Source organism: Spermophilus citellus (genome assembly GCF_964194105.1).
Source record: "Spermophilus citellus genome assembly, chromosome: 18".
In the NCBI taxonomy this organism is placed as follows: Eukaryota; Metazoa; Chordata; class Mammalia; order Rodentia; family Sciuridae; genus Spermophilus; species Spermophilus citellus.
The window spans coordinates 42,911,833-42,928,948 of record NC_138200.1 but is presented as its reverse complement, the minus strand read 5'-3'; the positions used below and the strand labels follow the sequence as shown (position 1 = coordinate 42,928,948).

At 40.7% G+C, this 17,116-nt stretch overlaps 1 protein-coding gene across 3 annotated transcripts in view; it reads right to left on the bottom strand.

Moving 5' to 3' along the window:
- Positions 1–17,116, bottom strand: part of NUP93 (nucleoporin 93) — a gene marked incomplete at its 5' end in the record, with an annotated part of 83,855 nt that overhangs the window by 32,179 nt on the left and 34,560 nt on the right. For all 3 annotated transcript variants that reach the window (XR_014019584.1, XR_014019585.1, XM_081273521.1), the window contains one exon: positions 2,940–3,002. Coding sequence is in view for 1 of the 3 variants with exons in the window: in XM_081273521.1 (XP_081129647.1) it covers positions 2,940–3,002 (63 nt within the window). The remainder of the gene's footprint in view (positions 1–2,939; positions 3,003–17,116) is intronic.

The following is a 17,116-nucleotide window of genomic DNA, read 5'->3' as shown; positions in this document are numbered from 1 at the left end:
AGAAGAATGGATTTTTCCAATCAGTCTGCATGAGTTGAAAAATAGCCAGAGAAAAACCTTCACATCTCGTTCACGAGTGGAACTGAGACACAAAAGCTGGGCATTTTCAACACAGAAGCGTGATGGGCCAGAAAGGCAGCAAAAGCAAAGAGAAGAGAGAATTCCTCTAGAAGTTGTCCATAAAGAGTACGGGACACTTCACAAACTCTTTTTATTCAAGAGTCAAACCAACCGCCTCCTTAGCCTAGAACCTCTCCCACAGAAATTTGGGGGTTGCAAGCCACAAGAACCTGGGTGGGAAGAATAAGGAGGCAGAAGGCTAGTGCATCATGCTGCTTTCTGAGCTTGCAACAGGAAGAAAGACACAAAGCCACGACTCCAACTCGGGACACTTCAAAGCCTCAGAGATACTCTTAGGGACAAGTCTTCTGGCTAAGGAAGAACTGTAGAATAGTAAAGGTGACGGAAGAAAACAGATAGTACACCACTCAAAGAAACTGTAGACATGACAGAGGGGGCAGACTTGGAGCGTCAGGGAAGGGTCAGGATGACAAGAGTAGAATTCACTCTGCCCCGTCTGTTGGATGCTCACTTGTGTGCCAAGGACTCCTCCTTAGTACTATAGAAGTATTAAGCAGCTTTAAAAAGCGGATGCTTTCTGGGCTTGAATCCTCAGCTGTATCTAAGAAGTACTCCAGGCCACTCCCTCCAACCTGAAGGAACAGCACTGAAGATTCCATTCACAGTGTGATAAGGAGCTTCAAAATAAACGGGCCAACGTTAAAATTCTCTTCCCTCGGCCACACCCATCCATCTTAGAGGTGGTGGAACATCCAATTTTTTGAGCTAACGGGGATAATCAGCCACCCATCTGCCCAATCCAGCTGATTCCAGCCTATTCCATTTATGCCCATGTCTGATTAGAAGCAAAGAAAAATGCTAAGAGAATGCTAGGAGCTCCTAGGGGAGATCAACAGTGCTCCTCAGAGCTCAGAGAAGAGGAGGGAAGGGAGGGATCAAGAGAGGCAGGAGGCAGAGACTAGTGGAGACAAGGATAGAAAACCAAAGAAGAGAAAGGAGAGAAGGGTGTGCAGAGTCCTGACAGTGGCAAAGCAGTGGAGAAACTATTCTCAACGAAAGCTGAACCTTCCAAGTTACCGTTAAGTGTGGAAAACATTTCCCTTGGAACATATTAAAGGAAGGCAAGGAGAGAAGTGGATAACAATTAAGAACAGTGGGGAGCACTCGAACCCCATTTTCATAAACACCCATTTGTTACTGAGCTGTTGCTGGCTTTTAGAAACATTGCATATGCTCTGGGAATGTTGTGCTGTTTTTGCTGGGATGCACCAAATGGGAAAAGATAGGACACATTTGTGGTTTTTGTAGCTTGTTTTCTTGGCATTTCAGCAGGACATTGGCAAGTTATTCAAACATAAAATTGCCACCAAAATGCCAAGAAGCTGCTGATTTTCAAATCATTTTGAAAATGACTCTTGCTCAGCAGCAGTTTCCTGGTGTCCAGACAGGTCAGAGGTCTCCCTACAGGCGGGCTCTCAACACTGGAGTGTCTCCCTCCAAACACATATGCACGCATTTTGCACTGTGGTATGTCACCTAAATGTTTTGGCTGGCTGCACATTTAGTCTCAGTATGACACAATATTCAGAGACTGCCAATTCCAGAAACACATTCTGCAGGGTAAATGGATTAATAAGGCTTGGTGGCATTCGACAATCCTAATTTAATTTCACTGGTCCTTTACAGCAGGAGAATCAACATTGGTGAGTAACTCAGAGTGTGAACAACAACAACAAAAAATCCCTTTCTTAATATTTTCAAATCTGAATCAAGTGTATTTCTCTATTTCAGGACTATGCACTATTGCCAACAATCTAATTAATGAAATTTTAGGGAAGTTTATGCTGACAATTAAACACATCAGTCATCTGAATAATGCTCTGGGACATGTTCTTCTAAACAGAAGCTGGCGGCTCCTCCACAGCCCTCTCACAGCAGCCCTATTGCTTGCACTCTCGCAGAACATTTTCATAAAGCACCCCAAGAAGCAGCACTTTTCACTTTCTTACTTCTTAAGCCACACAATAATACATAAATACACTTCACTAGATATTAGGGTTAAATAAGCATACAGCAGAACGGAGCTCTCCCTTCTCCTCACTCTCTCTGCAGAGAGCCACTGCTGACACACAGGCACTGACATCCTGGGGAGGCTGCCGGCTTAGAACCAACTCCACTTGATCGCTAGCCTCTGTCCTGGCTCCCCAAAGACCCCAGTGGCCTGAAAATCTCTTACTCTGTAAGGGGACACTTTGAAAAGGTTTTCGTCTTTTGATCCTTGTCAGAAACAAATGGAGATAACTCACATGTTAGTAGAGTAAATGATGTCTGCATGTCTCATAGGAACGATGGTGCAAACTACTGCTGGCATATGAGGGCTGCTCTGGCTGACTCACCTTTTGGAACACCAAACTGTTTTTCTATTTTTTTTTTAAGAGCTTAGAGAAATTGTTAATATGAAAAGTGGTACGGTCATGTTGTATGATAAAAGAAGAAAAAGCTGAGGGAAATTATCAATGATCACAATTGCTTCTCTGAACTGCTGATTCAATAGAAAACAAATATCACTTATACAATAACAAGGAACTGAAGAACTGTGTGGCCCTTCCATTTTAAGGCTAATTTAATAACTGTCGAGTCCAGTGTCTCAGATGCATTTCAGTCACTAAATACATGGAGAGTCACAAGCATGGTATTTATTCCCAAAAATGATTTCTGTAGAACCCTTCTGGTGAGCTACCTCTCTATGTAGGAAGCGGCTGGGCCTGGGGCCCAGACCCCAGCTCCAGATCTGCGCTTCCTGCTGAACACTGCCGCCCTCGGACTTCATGCATCTACATTTTGGTTTGTTTTCTTACCCGCTTCCGGGATTCTTCAATGGCAGACAGCAGCGCATTGTCCTTCTCATTCTTCAGGAAGCCCTGGGAAAGGGGGAAAATGGTGCAACTTAGGTTAAAATGAACCTTCAAATAAAGTATATTGCAGGGCTAACCCACGGTGAGGGCATCCACTCCCCTGTACTCCTCCACCCTCACAAATGTTGTCAACTTGAAAAGGCATGGGTTATTTTAAATACATGTTTTCTAGTTTCATTCTGGGAGCACATGGTGAGGGTCAGAAGCAAAGTCCCCATGAGACAGCAGTGTGGCATTTTACATCCCGCAAACATGTACAAAGTGAACAGTCGAGGCTGCTCTTCAGAGGTCCTCAGTGGCTCACGTTGGCTCTGCTACATGGGCAGTCACAGGTCCTCTAACTCTTGCTTCTCTGGTGCTTTTGACTAATCCTTCCATTTCTTTCTACACTGAGGAGGCCACCACTGCCTACCTGTCTTTGTGCTTTTCTCTGACTTGCCAATGGCTGGGGTTGTGGTTTGGGTCTGGAACTTTTGGCTCTTGTGATGAAGACCTGGCCCAGGGCAGAGGTGTTCAGAGCTGGGGCTCTTGGGAAGAGACTGCGTCATGAGGTCTCCGATGTCATCAGTGGATTAATAATCTGATGGCATTATTGGGAGAGGGTGGAAACTGTAAGAGGTGGGGCTTGGTTAGAGTCAGTAGGTCACATACCCTACAAGGGTGTCTCCGTCCCCCTTCCTCCCTCTCTCTGGTCCCTGGCTGCCATGAGTGAGCAGCTTTGCTTCATCACACACTTGTGCCATGAGGTACTGCTGCGCCTCGGGCCCAACGCAACGAAGCCAGCCAAGCATGAAATGAAACCATGAGCCCAAATAAACATGTCCTCCTCTAAGTTAATTTCCTCAGGTCTCCTGTCCCAGCAGTAAAAAGCTGAAAAAACACAACTGGGAAATTCTGAAAATCATTTATTTACACTTATTGGCACATTTCTTCTGGATTTTTGTCACGTGTGCTTTCTGCTTTAGGTCTGGTGACATGCATTCTTATTTAGTATTGGTAGGGTGAAGAAGAGACAGTGTACAAGTCTCACTTAATATACACAGGTTAAATGGCCCAGAGGCCATGCTTTGGAATATGGATTTCAAATCCTGGTGCCTCTGTTTATTAATAGCAGGACTTTAGCCAAGTCACCCAAACTGTCTGAACCTCAGTTTACTCCTGTGTAACAATGAAATAATGTGATCAAGTTCTAGGTCCAAGGCTTGGTACACACAGCTCTACTATTACAATCAATTAGGTCTAGACCTGTTGGTGATACTAAAAGAAGAGATGCCCAGGGTGACCTCCCTGTTGCTTTTCAGTCCTCAGCTTGAGTTGAGTTCTGTTGGGGAAGGGACAGGACACTGTCTTGACAGTCACAGCAGCAGGTGGAAAGACAAAGTGACACTAAGATGAAGTGGGCTTCCATGCCAACATCCTCACACCAAAAGGTGAAGCTTCTCTTCCACAGCCTGGGGAGGGGGACTAAGTAGGAACGAGGAAGACCGGGCCATCAATAATTAGAGGTCAAAGTCTTAGTTGTTAAGATGGAAGAAGTCAAGTTGCCCTATACATCAAGCCAACTTACACTCTGCAAGGCAAGGTATCTCCATGTCAAGCACACTACTATTAGGTTTATATGTGCCTGAAATGAAATGATCTGTTTTTTCAAAACTATGCTTTTGACATTTTTGTTTTTAAAGGAGCTTTGGGAAACTATAATACAAAACAGAATTAAGAAAAAGCTTTTAGAATGACAAGCTACATTAAAATACATTTGATATTGGTGAGGATGTGGGGAAAAAGGTACACTCATACATTGCTGGTGGGACTGCAAACTGGTGCAATCACTCTAGAAAGCAGTATGGAGATTCCTCAGAAAACCTGGAATGGAACCACCATTTCACGCAGTTATCCCACTGCTCAGTATGTACCCAAAGGACTTAAACAGCATACTATAGTGGTGTGGCCACATCAATTCACAATAGCTAAACTGTGGATCAACCAAGGTGCCCTTCAACAGATGAACAGATAAAGAAAATGTGGTATATACACACAATAGAATATTACTCAGTCATAAAGAAGAATAGAATTATGGCATTTGCTGGTAAATAGATAGAACCAAAGACTATCATGCTAAGTGAAATAAACCAATCCCCAAAACCAAATGTTGAATGTTCTCTCTGATATTTGAGTGCTGACTCACAATAGGCCAGGGGTTGGGGGTGGGGTTCCCCCACTGGATTGGACAGGGTGGAGTGGGGGTAAGGACAGAATGAATTCGACATAACTTTTCTATGTTCATATATGAATACATGACCAATGTAACTCCACATCATATATGGAAGAAGTCAACCACAAGAAAGGGAAGTTATACTCTACATATATAAGTCAAAATACCTTCTACTGTCATGTATAACTAAAAAGAAAAAAGAAAAAAATTAAATTTAAAAATACATTTGATAATTTTCTTGTATTTGAAATTAATTAACTCAGGTAATTCATTTTTTATTAAAATTAATTAATTTTAACAACTGTTAATGCTTTTTCAAACAGTCCTAGATATAAGAGTGCTGGTTTTCTTAAAAAGCAGGGGAGGACAAAATAGGGAATATACTTTAAATAAAATATTACTAATTTTCATAGATTTCCCCAAATTTTAGTCTATGATTCCCCTGACCTGCTATCATACCTCATATTGGGCAGTGAATGAGGACAGACAGGACAGACAGCGACCAGCACCCAGAAACAGTTCTCTCCTGATGACTCCTCCAGTGCAATGGGTCCGAGGCACAACTCTAAGACTGCTCCAGTTAGCACACTGGTAACTGGGGTGGGAGGAAGGCAGGGAGAGGCACTGGTCAAAAGGGCCTCAATAAACCAGAGCACAGAACCGATATGGTCCATTCAGAAGGCGGGCAGCTAATCACCATGGGGTGGCTTCTGACTCTCACAGGGGGGCCAGACATGAAATGAGAAAGATTTTGATGGGTCTTGCTTACAGCATTCATATGTCAAGTAACAGAGCTTCACTATGAATTTCCTTTTGTGAAGGTTCTTCAATGGCAAAAGCAAAAAGCTTTAGTGCCACAGTCTATAAACCAAACCATGCCGACTATGATCACCAACTGATGTGGCCAAAGAGCAGGTTGGACTGCTCTGCTACGCCTTTTCCTGGCTGAGGGGATAGGAAGCTGACTGTCTAAACAAGTCACCTTCTGGTAGAGGTGTCTGTGTATGGAGGGGGTGGACCACTGCACCCCTCTCTCTGGCTGGTGGGGAGCAGGCAGCGCCTGGGGTAAGCCGGATACTTTGCTGCCCTGCCCTTCTCTGCTCTTCCAAGTCAAATGACCAGCACATTATACTCTTTTAACTATATTTGCATCCAAGGCTCTCTCACATAATATAAAACACAAATGCAAAGCAACAGACATCTATCTAAAAGCCAAATAATATTCTGCAATGACATTATTTTGCTTTTAAAATTTATTATTCTACAAGAAACATAACTCCCAAATTTCTAGAAATGAAATTTCAAGTAGTGTTAAGAAGGAAAAAGAATAATAAAATACATTATGGCTTTGGGGATAGATTACTCATCTTTAAAATATTTACTATAAAGTTATATTTTTAAAATACAAGTGAGCACTTGTCAAATTCTAGACATTACCAACATATGAAGAAATACCATTAACCATCATGTACCTCAAAATCTGGGCTTTCTCTATAGCATAAACCGAGCCCCCAAAATACAGTTGTCCCTCAGTATCCATGAGACAGGTTCCAGGACACCCTTCTACACACACACACACACACACACACACACACACACACACACGATGCTAACACTCACAAGTACTCAAGTGTGCCTAATCTTGAGCATACTTGAGCATAGTATTTGCATATAACCTCTGTGTATTTTAAATTATCTCCATATTACTTATACCACATAAATTGTTGTTAAGTTGTATTATTTATGGAATAATGACAAGAAAATAAAGTCTATGTGTATTCAGTACAAAGACATTTTTTCTCAATATTTTTGTTCAACATTTGGTTGAATCCAAAAATGCAGAAACCACCAATATGGACGGCCAACTGTATATAGATTCTGAATTGTTATTTTCATCCTTTCTAAAGTGAAATGCTAAACCAGGTTACACGTTATATTTTGTTTTTCAAAATGATACTTTAGTGGCCTTTTGAAAACAATGTTCAAAATAACACTTACAGGTAATGTCGGCATGTGTGTGCCACCTAGTGGTGGTTAGTTTCTTTTAAAGAACAAACACCTTTGAGGAAAAAATAACAGCCAATAGCAACTTCTAGACTAAAAAGTTAGGCAGAAACCTAACTGTTTGGCCCAGTCCCCGAGGATCTCCTCCTTGACTCCCCTTTGTCTATGCATTTCATTTCTTTCCAGGTCTTCCTGGAGGCCCATCTCATGTCTTTACCCTGGAGATTTTACAGATTATGTGAAAACTGGTTCTCTGGAGAGGTGGGCTGGGGGGGTGTAAGATGAACTGACTCCCTGACATTGGAGGCCTCCTGGGCACAGAGAAGACCCCATAGCTCACCTCCCCCTCTGAGATACCAGAATCTAACTGTGACTCTCAGAACTCCCCATCTCTTGTTTCCCCTCATTTTGCCAACAAGCATTGTTTAATTGCTCATAGTCTGTATTATAAATGATAAGGCTGAGGCCTGAAGAATAATAATTTGTAATGAGGCAGTACAGGCTAAGTACACTAATCTGAAATGCTTGAGATTTCCAATGTTTTATTCGGACTTTGGAATATTTGCATGAACATGGTGAGACATGTTGGGGATGGGAACCAAGTCAAAACACAAAATTCACTTAGGTTTCACATACACCTTATATATACAGTCTTACAATAATTTTACACAATATTTTTAGTGGGCCTGTGTTTTGACTACAGCCTGTCAGGTATATAATTTTCCACTTGTGGCATCATGTTGGTGCTCTATAGAGAAAGCCCAGATTTTGAGGTATAATTTTGTAAGAGTTCTGATTTCAGACTTTTGGATTAGGGATGCTCAACTAAGAATAGCTGGCACATATATGGTGATGACTCTGTGCCAGGCCTAAGTGGTACTCACTTATGCATCTGGTTGTGGCCCTCCCTAAATCTGATGCTATACTGTCTCTCAAAACTCCCCAAGTAGATCATACTTTAAAACATCCTCAATATAAGTTTAAAAGTTGAGCATCTGTGTGGTTTGTAGAGCTCCTATCAACTCTAAAGCGCTTTTGCGGTTCTACATTAAGATGACCCAGTTTGTAAGCAACAAAGCTCAGTCTCAGAAACCAAATTTGCTCACTCCTTGTTTACCCCCTTCCACTCCACCACTCTCTCACCAGAGCAAATTAAGATGGGATAAACAGGTACTGTATGCCTGCATATTCATTCCTTTTTTCTCACTACATCACACGGGGGAGAGATGGGAACAAATATCAAGGTTCTGGCATTCCTTTAGAAGAGAGTTTTTCAAAATATGGATCAGAACCCAGAACTGGGTCATGAAATCAAATAGCATTTTTCTAAGAAAATAAAAATGCAACATAGATATGTAGTATGGGTAAGTACTGTTTTGTGAAACTTCTGTTTCAATTACATGCCTTCATTGGTGTGTGTATATATACATATGAAGTGGGTCATACTGTAAAATACATTTCTTACTAGAGGTCATATTTCAAAAAGACTGAAATCACTGCTCTAGATGTCAATTCGATAGCATTCCAGAATATTATTACTGCTATTGTTGTGGAACAATAAATATCATACATCTGCTCAGCCAGGTAGTCCACCTTTGACAGATAGTGTACTTGGCCAAGAACAACCCAAAATGTAATCTCAAGGTAGGTTGATTCTCTTACCATATCTCAAGGACCTGGCAATCAAAGTGACTCCTAAATGGTTCAGGCCCAGGAAGATAGGCATGACAACGCCTTATTTTTAATTAACATGCAGGCTCAGAACACAAGTAGCAGCTAAATCCTACTGCAGAAAAAGAGAGTAGGCAAAGGAGTGTTTATTTTTGCCAAATGGACAAATTCTCTTATTTTATTTGCTTTCCCAAAGTGAAAACTATAAGAAATAAAGGTCTCTGTGAAAAAATTTCAGTATTCATTTTAGTTAGGAAAAGATGCCCCCCCCCACAAAACAATAACAATTTACATTGATTCTTTCACAGTTCTTTGCCTCCCGTCTATAACAAATAAGTGATTTGCTGGACAGTTTTAAAAATAGTGAAGAACATATAAATTTCCTGACTGTCAAAAAATAAATAAAAAAATTAGAGTCTGAGTTGGTCCCACAAAGCAGTAGCCATATTTTACTTGGCCCTCAAAACACAAAAGCCTATTCCACTTCTCCCCTCTTCCAGACCAACCACCCTCTCAGCAGGGTGGACATCGTCCAGAAGGTACTGACACCGCACAAAAATAAACAGCAGGTGCCACGAGACCTCTGTGCCATCTCTCATTTAATACATACAATATACGCTAATTAATAGAAACTCTGTAACCAGCATTCCAAATCAAAATGATATGAACACAAAATGAGCAGTGGCATTAGAAAGATCACCATGGCTGAAAAAACTGCTAAGACACAAGCAACCACACAGAAAAATAAGCAAAGCTGAAACAACAGAATAACCAGTGACTAGTTTGCTCCAAGATGAAGCCAGAATTACAATAAGCACGTCAAGCACGCAGATTAGCGCAATGGAGAGGGTCTGAATTCTACAAAGACGGAAGTGGGAATGGTACCCACTATTTTGCTTCTGCTTACTCAAAGTAAAATATCTTCTTCCTTAACTTTTCCCAACCCTTCTTTCCAATTTCCGAATAAATGATCTCTTCAAAAACTTTCTCTTGCGTGAATTTTTTGCAAAGGTAAAATTCCTACTTCTGGAGAAAATGAGAAACAAGGGAGTAAAATACTCTTCAGATGAGCACAACACAAGTCCTGCTGCCCTGGAGCCGCAGGCTTGTGAGATGGTGTGGGTGCTTTTCATTAGCTCTGCATCGTGGAGCCAACACTGAGAACACCTCGAGAAAGTCTTCCAGCAGAGATGTTCATTACTGATGTAAATAAATAAACAAATAAACAAACAAACTTTCAAATTTGGGGAACTTCAGTAAGATTTTACAGCACATCTGATTATTTTATTAGACCACTTTTATTTCAATAAAAATAAGAATACATAAACTATCAGCTTACAAGGCCCAGGAGAGGCTGAATCTCTTTCTGCTCAGAATACTGACTCAGGAGTAAAATCCAGGCTTTTTTCTTAACTCAAATGTTCAGATTAGTCCCAGTACTTGTTTTCTACGAAAAATTTTAACAGTTTAACTCATTTTTTCACAGACTATAGCTTCAAAAACCACCCCTAATGAAGGATGGGAATATAGCTTAGTGGTACCTAATTAGCATGCACGAAGCCCTGGGTTCAATACCTATGCTGCAAACACACAAACCAAAACGACAACAAAACCTGAAGAAAGCAGTGCTAAGTGTAAGAGCCGACATCCACCAATTGTATTTTTAAAGCTTTTGTACGACTTCTTGCACGTGTATGGAAAGCCTCATTCAGCAGGTGGCAGCAGACACTGCAAGAATGGCTTTGGGGTTCCACCATTTGGAGGCTCAGCAGATCCACAGGCGCTGCAGGCAGCTCCAGAGCCACAGGTGGCCAACCCTGACAATATCACTTGGCACTGTGTGGGCATGAGGCCATCTGTCACTATCAGGAAGGCAGGTCCCATTTTACACATTGTTCCCGCAACTGGGCTAAAAAAAGGGTCACACAATTATGTGATAGATTTGAGTCCATTAGGGCAAAACAAATTACTTGCTCCCATGATTCAAACTGGTTTTGAGGATGGTCCACAAATTTTCAAACATTTGAAAGAACTTGTCTTGCCCAGGAGATCTTAATCTCAAGGATACACAGCACTGAGCGATGCCTCCTCTCAGACAGACCGTACTCTTTCAGGGCTGTATAAATCACTTTTCTTTGCAGGTCACAAGAGGACTGGGGAGAGAAATGTGACTTGCTCAATGCTGCTATCTCACCACTTCCAGAAAAACAGGCCACTCTGGTGAGAGGGCCCATGATGCTACAGGACGTGCCAAGCTGGGTGGCAGGGCTTCTCTCCGCTCACTGCGGGGAGAGGGGAGCAGGAGCACTGGGTGTCAGGGGAGGAGGCAGCCGGCCAACTGCTCTCAGACTGCTGAGGTAGCCCGAGGGAGAAAGCAAGGACAACTAAGCATTTTATCTCCTTCCTCCAATGACCCCCCAGAGCCTGGCACACCTGCTAGGGCTAAACTCTGGAAGAAAGGGATTCTGAAGATCGAACTTCTCTGGAGCTTTTGCAAATGGAATGAATATTAAGAGTGCACCAAATAATGTCTAGCTTCAAAGAGCAGCAGCAGAGCCCTCTCCTAACCCAAAGATATGAACAGATCTAAAAAAATATGACTCCCACAGTCATTCTAGGTGAGGGAAAGATAAGAAAGATTCACTAAGGAATGCCAAAAGCCTTCCAATATGTCCATCTTGGAGATGGGTTAACCCGCATCCAAGGAACTTTGGGCACAAAAAACCTGCACCTTTAAAATGACCTTTAAAAAAACCTGCACCTTTTAATGACCTTTAAAAGAAAATAAAAGCCTGGGAAAGGATGGCAGAGTGCGAGTGTCAGAGCCGGTCAGTGGGAGCCAGCAGCTTTCGCCAGGCTGGTTTCTGCAGCGCTGGGATTAAGCCTAGAGTTCTACTTAGCAAGCACAAGGAGCGCTGTTAGGACAATATTTGGGAGCCACATCTCATATTAATTCCCTGCTGGTACACGGTGTCAGTCATTTACACTGCAGTCGAAATCCCAGCTCCTCCTGCTATGCAGCAGTGCTTATGCTGATGGGATTGGAGGCCAATCGCAGGCTGTCACTGTAAAGGGAGCTTTGGTTTTCCTGCAGTTTCTCCTCACTCAGAAATTCTCTTTTCAAAAATGTATTTATTTGGAGACTACTAAAACAAAAGAGGTCTTTCCTTTTATAACTTCACATTGTCTTACAGGGAATGGGTCAAGGCACAGTACTTTAATTTCACACTATCTCTAAAACCTTAATTAAGTTTGGAGACATTTTGACTTTACCTTGTCAGAGCTGGGAATACTGCAGAATGCACCACTCACCACTGTCACCATAGGTACAGAAAACATGAGACACTGCTTAGCTGAAGTGGCAAACACAGGCAACAGAAGGAGGCAGGCAAGACAATACAAACTGCTAGAAACTGAGGAGGAACAGAATCCTTTCACTCAGTCCATTCTTAGGCAGGAGAAGGAGGACCCTGCACTGTGGCCCCTCACACCTTCAGTTACAGGCCTGACCTGCTGGGGGACACTTTGAGAATGCCTAGCTTCATCCCAGCTCTTGATGAGCACCTACCTCACCTTTCAAGCCAAGCCAACACAACAGACCTAAAAGCTTATCTTGCAGGACAGATCTTATTTTAAAATGTTTGTTTGCAAATGATAAATTTATAAAAGCATATCATCTTCAAAACAAACCCACAAAGACTCCAAAGCTCAGCTTAGTGTCATTTCTGGCACAGCTGAAAAGAAACACTTTTGTGAGTTAGCTTGCTAAGGCAAAGACAGACTTTCCTGAAAGCTCAACCCATCAGTCACCAGCAAGCCCACAAAGAGAAAAAGAAATGGAGTCAGAGACAGCAGCACAGTGCAGCACAGATTAGGAGTCAGGTGGTCTGGATTTAGGGCAAAATCAACAGCTTTTTGGTGTGTGACCTTGAAAAAGTTATTTACCTAGAGTTAATTTTGCTTTACTCAACTGTAAGATGAGCTGCTTTTGCTACATAAACTCTTTAAGACCATCTCCAGAAACACTCCCTAAGAGATGGGAGTAGACAAGAAATTAGCATCGTCATTACCAGTATGGCTACAGTTTACTTGCAAAATAACTCACACCTTAAATCACAAAAGAAATATAATAAACTTTGTTTTTGAAGGCAGAGACATATATATTTTGTAATAGGCAAAACCCATAAAGAGCCAGAATGAAAACCAGAGACAAATGATAGATTTTCATAGGAATGCTTAGTTTCACCTTGCCATAAAGGAGAAGTATACTGTTCTTCAGTTTCAGAAATCCATCCTATATTGGAAGGAGTTAAATTCCTATACTAAAAAAGATGACAACACAAAGCAAGGAATTTCAGAAGCGTTAATACAATTTCTTAAAAGCGACATTCAAAGCCATCTAGATAAGTGCTAATTGAATCTTCACTTCAAGAAAATATCGAAACTTAGATATCTTCTAACAATAAAAAGTAACTGTAAATTGTCAAAGCAGTACTACTAGAGGTGTCTTCAAACTTGACTGAAGGAAAATAACTCCTGTGGTCCACCTCTTCTCACAGAGCTCCTGGTGCCGCCATTTTACTCCTTGCTCACTGCCATCTTAGTGCCACAGAATGACTCTTAGCGGGCTGGCTGGCGTGCTTGCTCATCTACATTATGGTGCTGCCAGAAATGTCAAAGGGTGATAAGAATGTATTGTTTGTCCCAAAAAGAACCAGCCCCTGATTTTTTTACACCAGCAGGCTAAAATTTGAAGAAAAAACTGAAGAACTTCAGATTGAAGAGATTCAGGAATCCTCTGCAAGTATCAGAGAAGAGCCTCTCCCAGCAGCCAAACTTAAGTGGACCACGGTGGAGGCAAAGAACAGAGGAAGCAACTGGGTCTCTGCTACCTCCCCAGGTACGCAGTGCACAGCTTTTTACAAAACCAGCAACAGAAAATAAGACCAGACTCTTCAACCAAGTATTGCTTTAAAAAATTTCCAAGGAAGCCTTTGAAGAAACCCTCATGTCATCCAAACATTTTATGCAAGCAAATCTGCAGTTAAAATGGAGTTCTAATTTGCTGCCCTAAAATTCTTTTATTTCAAGATGCAAGTCTTTTTTATAAAAATCGAGGGGGAAAGAATCCATTTGCTTTCTACGATATTATTTATAATTATTATGTTAAATGCAATCCACACACACACGTACATACAAGACTAAAAAAATTACATTGAGATCTAGCCCTTATGCTACAAGCTAATATTAGGACCACAGATTTACGGAATCTTTGTAGGATTCTAACCAGGGCTTACAACTAATGAATCTTTGTATGATGTGAAGAAAACTGTTTCTAGTTTCAAACATCTAGTAATTAGAGAAAAGACCATTCAGTGACTAGAATAAATAGCAGCTAACACAACAAGACCCACAACAGTTGGCTTGATAAATTTGATATCAAGTTAAAAGGATTCTCAGATATCCAGTTCTGTGAGAATTCAACTCCTGAAACAGCTACTTTAGCATTCTGAGCAAATTCTTCATGGTACAGTTTACTACAAAATACACTTACTATAAATTCTTCAGGGTTTGAAAGATAAAAAATTCTTCAGCTTTTAAAAGATAAACATACAAATCAAAGTTAAAATCTACTTGCTCTCTCTTAGGAACAGCATAAAGGAACAAAGAAATAAGCCAGGTCAAATCCAGTTAATTTTAAGAATCAAGAGTTAGAAGCTTACAATTACAAACAAGAGTTTTATATGAGTAGCTTTGAAGTCACAACTATTAATTAAACAGAAGGCACTAGAAATTATCCCCATGAGAGTGACAGTCTCAATCTATTGATCTTTGAGGATAAAATCTTGTTTTGGCAAAATATTTTTTTCTCTTATGTATTTGGAACAGCTATTACAGGTCATTAATATGGAAGCACTTTCTTAATAACAACAACAAAAGCACTAAAATCCAGCAAGTCTTTTCAGGAATGGAAAAGAGACTCTTTTAAAAAGACAGTGAAAAGAAGCCTAAACTCCTATATTTATCATATTCAGATTTCTTTTTTCTCCCAAGTATCATTTCCATCTCAGACTAGTAATAAACTCAGACTTCTCAACAACCTAACTAATGAATAATTAATTAAAATCATTTGCTAAAATCACTCATGAAACCCATATTTCAAGAATACATAGCATACCTGCTTTATAACACATACCTTAAAAAAAAAATACACCCAAGAATAAGAATCTCTGTGTTGTATCTTTCCTATTTGCAGCATTTCTTTAAAACTCTATTTTGCTCATTCAACCAAAGACAAATTTTCGACCTTTCACCACTATATAAGAAATACTTACTGTAGACAAAAGAATTCCATTTTCTTTCTGGGAATGTTCTCCACCCTCCTAAAGTACTCTTCTACACAGTGTACAAATTCATTTTCTTAGTTTTACAGTAACAAAGCTCCTGTGCCAAAGAACCTAATGTAAATGAAATGGCCCTGCAGTTGCCTTCAGAATCCAGTTCACCTCCACCATGATACAGCTAATTGTTAAAAATGGTGGCTGAGACATTTTCCATACATTAAATTAAGGAGCTCTGATGAAGGCGCTGGCATCCACCCACTTCAGACAAAGGAAAATAATTTGCAACTGTACCAAGGCCCGGATAATTGAGTCATCTCCCATACAGGGTCAGTGTTAGAGGTTTCCTCCATCTTTACAAAATGCAAACCACAGCTTATTGTCTCATCTCAGAAATCAATTCCTTGCAGTGCTGCACTGGGTCAGAGTTTTACAGGAATCTTAGTCATGGGTAAATCCAGACTTCCAGTGCTGAGGGGAGCCAAATTCTCACAGTTTGCCCCTTTCCCTGAGCAGCTCTCCTCCATAACCCAGACTTGACAGCTCAAGCCTTCCTATTGTTAAGAGTAAAGAAAAGTCCTATACCTCTGAAGGGAACTAAAACCCTCAACTAGGCAAGCAATTTCAAAGTCTGAGCATCAGAAAGAGATCCAGACCCTACAGGTCAGGTCCCACAATACTAACACATTTCTTGGGATGAAAAATTGCATGCATCGTCATTTTTGTTACTGTTTTTAAGTAAAGACAATAAACAAGCTGCTTTTTAATGTTGGATTTAAGGCACTTTAACTTTGAAATTAATCTAGGTATTAAAAGTATCACAGGCAACATTATAATCCTATTACTCTCCAGATAATGTTTACATGATTTAGGAAGTTTAATTTCACCTTCACAAATCACAAAAATATGAACTATATTTAAAAGACACATACTCTTTTGAGGTTAAATTTGAGAAATAAAAAGTAACTATATTAATCTAAGTTACCAATAAATAATAAATAAGGAGTCCATATCAGGTGTTACTATTTCATTCTTCTCACTAAAGCTTTATGCTAAAATATTTCCAGCAAGATTGTTGGCAATTTTTCCTAATTACTAAATATAAATGACTGGATTCATTGGTAAGGTATCTTACACACACACACACAAAACACACACACACACACACGCACGCACACACTCACCTAAAATTTTAAAGAAGGATCTGCTTTTAGCAAAGAAATTCCATTTCCATATTTCACGTCTGCACTTCACGTCTCTTCTAAAAATTCTAAAGAAAGTCTACACTACTTGCTACTTAAAGATGAAGTAGACAAAAAAAAAAAATCTAAATAATTAACTATTTAAATCTTTAGGCAACTACCCTCTGCCCCACCCAATAAATTTTTTAAAGAAAGACATTAGAATGGCAAGACACAAATCTGAACAATTCTCAGAAGAATCAAGTACTTTTCTATCAAATGTATTAACTGCTTCCAATTCATCTGAAATTTTTAAACCAACAAGATCCTTGTCTTTCAGAGGTACTGCAACATGCTGTCACTGCATTTACCAGGGTGCATCCGTCTTAATTTCTTATAAACAGCAAGCTTACCTGCAGCTGTTCAATTTAAGGAGTTGCAGACCGGCTGATGCTGCTGGTCACTGCAGCTCTTCCATACCTTCTGCGTGGGATGAGCTCTGAAAAGCACTGCTCAAGTTTTTCCCACCCCAATTGAGGGTTAGGGGTGAGAGGTGGGAGAGGAAGAGGAAGAGAGGAAAGAAAAGAGAGAAGAAAAAGGCAAAGCACGACCCCTCTGCAAGTGCTGATGACTGAAGCACTAGAGTCCAATTAGACAATGAGATCGCAGAGCTCCCTGAAAAAGGGTGCGCTGCGGCCCCCAGAGCAGAGC